The sequence below is a fragment of the Indicator indicator genome, chromosome 7, assembly GCF_027791375.1.
Source record: "Indicator indicator isolate 239-I01 chromosome 7, UM_Iind_1.1, whole genome shotgun sequence".
NCBI lineage: Eukaryota > Metazoa > Chordata > Aves > Piciformes > Indicatoridae > Indicator > Indicator indicator.
In genome coordinates this window covers 36,051,994-36,059,834 of record NC_072016.1, presented here as the reverse complement: position 1 = coordinate 36,059,834, position 7,841 = coordinate 36,051,994, and the positions used below count along the sequence as shown (strand labels likewise).

The following is a 7,841-nucleotide window of genomic DNA, read 5'->3' as shown; positions in this document are numbered from 1 at the left end:
GCATGCGGTTCCGCTCCCGATCGTTGGCCTTCATCCGCCGGCTCCTCTTCTGCTTGCTCAGTAGACCCTCGCTCCGTGCCTTGCCGCGGCCCCGCCGCCCCTTCCCCTTCCTGCGGGCCGCAGACGCCTCCCGGGAGGCCAGCGCGGTGCGGGCCGGCGAGGCGCCCCGGCTGCCTGCGGAGCCGCTACCGCCGGCGGCTGAGGGGGGATCTTCAGCGCCACCGAAATAGGGCTGCCCTTCGCCCGGCGAGCGGTCGCTCTGCGGGGCCATCCTACAAAGCCGAGCCCGCGTCAGCCGGAGGGAAGCAGCCGGCCCAGGGGAGCCCCTCGCCCCGCGGCTGTACCTGCTGAGGCCGGGAGAAGCTGCGGGACAGGAGAGCGGCTCTGGCTGCGTTCCCCCGCGTTGCTCCTTCCTCGAGTGCGGGCAGCAAAGGCTGGGCGGCCGGCACACGACTGCCGTTAAGCCCCTATATATATAGGGCCGACAGACAATGGGGATTTCCCAGCCGGGCGGCGTGTGCGCCCCCCCGCCCGCACCCACCCCTTGGCACGCTTTTATCTTATCAGCCCGGCGGGAGTGTGCCGGGCTCGGCACCGCCCGCTGCCCCGGCCCCGCCACGCCAGGTCCCGCCGGCTCCCCACACCGCGACCCTCATCCCGCCCTCCTCTCCCCCCGCCTTCCCCCGGGACGGGACAGACTCCGAGAAGGAGGGGGCTGCACCTCCGTCGGGGCAGCCTCTCACGCCAGAACTCCCCGGGGCCTTCGGAGGGCGGTCCCAGCCCGGAGCCCCGGCGGTGGGATGGGGCTTCCGAGGCCCGGGATGCGCAAAGCGGGGTCGCCCCGGTGCCAGCCTTTGGGGATCGCCCCGGCCCGACTCCCTCCGACCATCACCACCGCCGGCTGGGCGCTGCAGGGAGCTCATGGGACAGCCCCAAGAGGAATTGAGGGGACCCTGCTACCTCCCGCGGTCCCTCTTCTTGTCCCCGAAGTGCCGCAAACAGCCGTGGACCTCTGGGAACCGACCGGCGAAGCTACGGGAGCTGCCCCGCCGCCGGCCAGAGCCGGCACCGGAGGGGAGACTCATGCCCTTCTACTGCCCCACTCTGCGCTGTGTCTTTGCTTCCCCCGGGGAAACGAGGGCTGGGTCCCGCAGGGGAAGGGTCTCCCCGTGGACCCCGGCCGCTCCTGCCCCGCCAGCCCGGCGCCTGGCCCGGGGAGGGCTGCTCCGCCGCCGGGGCTTGGTGCGCAAAACGTGCCGAGGACTTTTGCGCACCGGCTGCGACAGGCGGTGGGGACCGGCCCGGGCCCGGGGCACCGTTCCCCGGTGGATGAGAGGAGGCCGGCGACGGCAGGACCCGACCCTCCTCTGCACGGCCTGGCACCTCCTGGGGTGCGAGCAGGGTGGCCAGGGGGATGCAGCCCCGGCGAGGCGGGAGCCCCCCTGCTCCTTCACCAAAACGGCGCGGCGACTCCCGGCCGGGCATCCCGGCGCCACGAACGGCCGGACTGGCCCTGCGGGTCCGCGACGGTACGGAGGGCAGCTCAGGCAGGCCGGCCTGGTCACCGGCCCCTCGGGGCGGCAGTGATACGGGGCGGTGCGGAGAGGTGCAGGGCAGTGCGCTCTGCCTCTCCAGGAGCGCGGCGCGCCGGGCGGGCAGCCCCGTGGCGGCGGGGCTGGAAGGGCGGGGGAGCGGGGCCCGGGGGGGCGGCCACCGCGGCGGCTCGGGAGCCCTTTCTCGAGGGGCGGCTAGGAGGGCAGGGGAGGATGAATAGGAAGGGCCCTGCGAGGTTTTCTTTTTTTTTTTTACCTCCTTTTTTTTTTTTTTTTGTGCCTGTGCAATTGGATGACAAAAAAATCTGGCGAGCGAGTTTCCAAGCCTCAGACTGCCCACTTCAAACGTCCTTCAAACAAAAGCTGAAGAGGAAAAGAAAGCCCCACCTGGTACCGCTGTTTGCTAAAATAATAATAAATAGATTTCGTTTAATAAATAATTACAAGAGATTGTAAAGTGGAGTGCTTTGGGAAGCATTAATCATGGGGCTGGGGGCAGACATCACCTGCTGGCAAACAAGACAACTTTATTGTTAAATCACCTTCCCACTGCCACTTTCCGATAACTCCCTCTCGTCGCCACAAAGCCCGGCCGGGTATGTTTACTCATAGTTAGCATAACAAGCACCATATTACCACCAACGTGATAAAAATCTGCGGGGGCACCTCTGCGGGCTCCCGCTCACACCTGGCCGGGCCGCCCCGGCACGGGGCTGGCACCCAACGGTCCTTCCAGGAGGGGCCCTTCTGCCGTTTACATTGGCCTAGGTTACGCTGCTTTACAACAGCTTTACTGCAATCCCTATCTCCTGGTCCTATTTGTCTTATTTTATTGAAAACATATGGTAACCAGCCGGGCCCCGGCGCATCTCTCGCCTGCCAGGCGTCGGGGCCGTTTGGCGAGCCGGAGCACGGCCGCTGCCCGCTTGCCCGCCGCGAGCTGCTCACTGGGGTGAAGGAAAGACAGACAAGGTCGAGTCTGCTCCCGACCCCTCTTCCCCAGGACCGGGGAGCCATCGGCCACTTCACGCCCTCCGCCGGCCCCAGGACACCGCGGTGCGCGCCCGTGCCCTCTCCCCGCGGGGAACGGGGGAGACGCGGCGGAGGCACCTGCAGCGGGGCCGCCCGGTCCTGCCCCGCTCCCCACAAGGGCTGGGACTGCTCAGGAGATACCGTGATTTGCGGTGCCATATGTCGGGCGGCTAGGCACAGCCCTTCAGAGCCGCAGCAGCTGCTGCCCCGGCCCTACCTTACCCGGCGCATAATACCTGGAGCCGCAAGCCCGAGTCCCCCCTTCAAGAGGGTAGCGCGGCCGGGCCGGCTCCGTGCCTCTGCTTTGTGACTTTATTGTAGGGCCCAACAGATGCACGCCTGCCCCTCCTGCCCCTCGCCCCGGTGCGAACGGGCTGCTCGGGACACAAGGAGCACAGATGCCAGGCGCAAGGTGCACCAGATGCCCCTCTTTGTGAATTCAAACAATATTTCTCCCTTCCTCGCCCCAATCACATCTTTTATTCGTCAAGAGGGAGAGGAGAAGGAGCGCAAAACCAAAATATATAGTAAATGGAAAAAAATACAAATAGGAGCAGAAAGGGAAGCCCCGGAAAGCGGCACCGGGAGCGCGTACCCTTGGAGCCGCCCGATGGAGCGCACGGCCAGGCGCGGTGCCGCGGCCCCGGGTAGGGAGCCGCGGGAAAGGTGCTAATCCCGGGCAGAGGTGCCCGCTGTGGGGAGAGGAGCCTCGCCTGGAAGTCATTAACCAGCCGACGAACACCCAGCGGTTCCCCGGTGGCGGGAACGGGCAGAAGCAGTGGCTTGGGACAAGGAGGACAGAGCTCGCCTGACTGCCATAAACCTTCCCGCCTGGGACCTTTCAGAAGGGAGGGTCCAGAGCAACTGGTACTCTACTGATGGCTTGGCTAGCAACGTGTGTCCCCCACTATGGGCTGGGGCAGTTGGAAAGGATGTCCCTCTCCGTGCATGTCCCTTTGCCTCCCCGCAGAGGCAAATCAGGCTCTGCTCAAGGCAGAAGGGGCTGTGCAAGGAGAAATATTTCCCCAAGGTGAGACTCCCTCTTCTGCACTGGCACAAACCCCACCAGATGCAAAAATCACCCCACTCCATAACCATCTAGCTACACAAATCTGCCTCAAAGGCCTGATCCATGCCAGAGCTGAAGGAGTTTCCTCTACTCCACTGGGAGTTGAGCTCCACATTTCACATGCCCCAGTTTACAAGGGCTGGGGACTGAGGCTCCTCAGGGGCAGGAATAACCCAGCTGAACCCTGGGGTGAGGGATAATATCACTGTGCCAGAAGAGGAAAAGGAAAAAAGCCCAAGTTTCCAGTGCAATCCTGCTCTATGATAACCCTCTCACAGAATCCCAGAAAGGTGGGGGTTGGAAGTGATCTCTGAAGATCTAGTCCAACTGCTCTGTTACAGCAGGTTCACCCATAGCAGGTTGCCCAGGACCATGTCCAGGTGGGTTTGGTATCTCCCCAGAGAAGGAAACATCACAGCCTCACTGGGCAGCCTGCTCTAGGGCTCCAGCACCCTCACAGCAAAGAAGTTTCTGCTCATGTTCAAATGGAGTCTCCTGGGTTCCAGATTTGTGCTTGTTGCTGGGCACCACTGAAAAAGAGTCTGGTCTCATCCTCTTGCCGCTCACCCCTTAGGTATTGATCAGCATTGATCAGATCCCCTCTCCATGTGCTCTTTTCCAGGCTAGACAGCCCCAGGTCACCACAAAAACGTTCCAGTCCCCTCAGCATCTTTGTAAAAAGATGGAGCATCTTCTCAATGCTTGCGGGCCCTTAAAATACAGTGTGACAGGAGATAGCTTTACAAGGCTGCAAGAGCAGCCAGCTGTTCTGACACTGAAACATGCTTTGGATCAGAATGCAACAATCTCAAGCATAACAACCCTGGATTATCTCTGTCTAGGAGAGAAGGAAGGACAAGAAAGGAAAGGCAGGGAACAAATACCAGGTATGACAGGGTCAGTCAGATACTAGGCTGTGACACCTACAGGTGGGTGCTGTGAAATCTGTTACCTTATAGCATTTACCCAACCATATGAATATCTGCCCAAGTATCACAGAAATATTGTCCTCACCTCTCTGCGAGCTGGTCACCTTCTGCTACTCACAGCTCTGCCAGACTTGCTCCCCTCTGTTTGTGGTAAAGGTTCCTTTCCCCAGCAGTTTCACCTGCCAGAAAGAGGCTTTCTCCTCCACCCTGATGACATCTTAGGGAGACAGGATGGGTTACAGATCCAGCACACTCTCTCATTTGGGTTTCCCAAGTGCTTTAATCTTTATAATAAGGTTCTGGTGAGATGTCACAGAAGCCATCCCAACTTTCCTTTATGTGAAATGCAATGAGGGCTTAACAGGTGTTCAAGCACTGCTGTACACCACAGACCTCAGTGTTCATTCACATCAACCTTCCTTTAGGCATCAATAAACAGCCAGGAACCACGGATACGCTGATGTCAGGCTCCCATCTTCCTGACTGGGACTTCAGTCCTGTAAGGGCAAAAATCTAAGGGCATTTTGATGCATGATGATGATGTTATAAGCAGTGCAGTCTGGTCATATGGTTCTGAAACTCCTCACTCTCACAGCTGCCCATCAAACAGACAGATGGTGCTTCCCAGACTCCAGAAGTAATTAAAGATATGCTTTCTTCTCTGACTTAAGAGGCTCCACCAGTCAAACTTTGAACATAAGAGAGGGCACCAGAGCTGGCTTTTGAGAAGTGGGAAAGTTGCTAAAAGCCAGAAGTCTGGAAGGAAATTTCCCACACCCTGGGAGCAAGGGCAGAATGTCCTCATAGACTCATATCACTAGACTCCTCTCCAGAGCTTCATCAAAGCCCTCAACATGAGACAGAAAGATGGGGGACATTGACCCTTCCTTTGCTCACCTGCCCACAACCCCAGGGTATGACACCATTCCCTCCCTGACCAACTCTCTACCAGCCCCTTCTCTTCTCCTCTTCTCCCTCCTTCCAGTTTCAGGAAGAAGCATCACTCCTCACCCACCTTCCTGTATCTCTATCTCACCATGCTCCTATTCCCATCCCCACATCTTCATGCCCCTCTCCTAGCATGCCTTGCTCTGATGTCTCTGCCAGGCAGCCTTGTTGTCCCATCCCAGCTTTCCCCAGCTATCTCTGCCCATCTGCACTCACCCTATCCTGGCACCTGAGGCTGGTATCCCTCTTCTAAGCCTTCATCTAGCACTGAGATTCCTCTGCTGAGTTCCCAGCCTTTGAACTGGAATCTTCTCCTGCCCTGTACATCCCCACAATGCTGGGTTGAAGACAAGTTTACATCCAGAAGGGATGGTTTTCTTCCCTCAGTCAAGGTGTATAATGGACCTGGGGAGCCCATAAGCAGCATAGCCTCTCCTGCCAGTCCATGCCAGGATCTCTAGAAAGACGAGCAGCCAGCCTGGCTTCTGCATCTCAGTGAGAAATGAGAGATGTTTTTTGCAAGAAAAAGGAGAGGGGAAAAACCCCAAACACCAACAAAAACACCCCTCTGGATATTTTCACAGAAAACACTGAAGTAGCAACAGAGGATTTCAGCTCTGCAAGACAAGTCACCAGCTCCCACAAGCCTGTGTCAGTCCTTGGCAAGATGATTTTGGCGACTCGAAACCAACCCACATGCCAGCAGGTTGTAACATTGAGAGAAAGGCAGTGACCCCATGGCAGGGAGACCTCAAAGCACTCACCCACCTGGGTGCCTTCTAGCCATTTTTATGGCTATGCCAGCCCCAGCTGCAGGAGGGGAGCACCATCTCAATACCTGCACTGCCCACACAGCTGAGCTTGAGCCCAGGCTGGGGTGGGGAGGGATGCTCCAGCCCATGGCCCACAGTGGTCAGGGTTCTCAGCCAAAACATCCCTCAGGGATGTCCACCCTGTACTTTGGAGCCACCAAGTACTTTGAAGCCATGCGAGGCTCTGAGCCGGGTCAGTGGCATGGGAGGCACAGGGCTGCCAGTGTGCATGCAGTGTCCCCGGGACCCAGCAGCTTCCTGGGGTTTATCAGCACCCTTATCAGTTTTCTTCACTACCACAATTCTTCAAACCTGCTACAGCTCCTTTGGGCACCCTGCCCCAGCCACCTCCAGCAGCTCCTGAGTACCAGCATCTTTTGGGAGGCTCTGCCTCTGGCCAAACCCCAAGCTCAGGGACACATCATCCCACATCCCTTATCAGATATCCCTTCGCCCCAGGGGCTATGTCTGTCTCCCTCCCCCCAGCTCTTCACTGCCATCTCGCCACCATTTTTCCACCATCATTTAAGTTTCTGAATTTCTTTTTTCTTTTTTTGTCCTTTTTTCCCTTTTTTTTTTTTTTAAAGGCAAACCATCTACCATATGTTCTCCCCTGAAAGGGGTAATTGTTAACAGATCATTAAAACACCGTGGCGAGTGCTCTGAGATTCCTTCCCTCCGTCTTATGCATTATCCTGTCTCTGTCACCCTTTCAATGAAGCTTTGAGGGCTCTGCTTTTCTAACTTCCTTCTCGGGGGAGAGAGAAAAAAAAAAGAGAGAGAAAGAGCCACTAAAGTGACCCTCTTCACAGCTCTCCTCCTTGCTTTTCAATGTCTTTTTCGACACCCAACAATAATTGGGGTGGGGGGCTGGCATGCTGCAGCCAGGCTGGGGGCAGCAGGGCTGCATCCTGCCCCATTCACAGGGGTTGGGAAGGCAGGGGGAGGTGCTGCAGGGGTGCTCCAGCCTCCCCGCAGCCTCTCCTTCCACTGCTGGGCAGTGGGGCTGCTCAGCATGGGATGCTCAAAAGCTATATCCTGTCCATCCTGGTCCCTTTTTGCCCACTTGTGTGAGGGGGTTGTGGGATGAGCCCTGACACACAGATGCCCCTGAGAGAGAGGGCATCCTTGCACAGCTCACTTCCTTGGCTGGATCGGATGCTTTCAGTGGCACAAACACATTTCATAAGGAGATAAGCTAACAGCTGGCTGGGAACTGAACTAAGCCCACAGATGGAGTTGTTTTGAGGGGCCTGGACATTTCATCTCCTTTTCCTAGAGGATGAACACTATTTTAGGAGATACCAAATGTCGGGAAGCTAGGGATCATTAGGGCACAGCCTGCCTTTACCCAAGCCACAGTCTCAGCTGAGGTGAGCAGAGGCACAGCAGTAGCATCTGTCTCCTTTGCTGGGACAAGAACCCTTCTAAACATGCACTCATCCAGCACCCAGCCCCATGGGCAGGGAAAGGGGCCCTGGGAGGACTGCGAGCACTA

General features: G+C 57.9%; 1 protein-coding gene across 1 annotated transcript; it reads right to left on the bottom strand.

Annotated features, from left to right (window-relative positions):
- Window positions 1–1,091: 1,091 nt before the first annotated feature.
- Window positions 1,092–2,744, bottom strand: LOC128968317 (translation initiation factor IF-2-like). The gene is made up of 2 exons (XM_054382730.1): window positions 2,190–2,744; window positions 1,092–1,748 (listed from the first exon to the last, which is right to left on the bottom strand). The coding sequence occupies exons 1-2, from the start codon at window positions 2,742–2,744 to the stop codon at window positions 1,092–1,094; spliced, it is 1,212 nt and encodes a 403-aa protein (XP_054238705.1).
- Between the last annotated feature and the right edge of the window lie 5,097 nt (window positions 2,745–7,841).

Coding starts and splice junctions, on each gene's coding strand:
- LOC128968317 (XM_054382730.1), bottom strand. CDS start 2,744: ATGGCACCGCAAATCACGGTATCTCCTGAGCAGTCCCAGCCCTTGTGG. Junction 1,749..2,189: donor AGATTTTTATCACGTTGGTG/GTAATATGGTGC, acceptor CTGCCCTCCTAG/CCGCCCCTCGAGAAAGGGCT.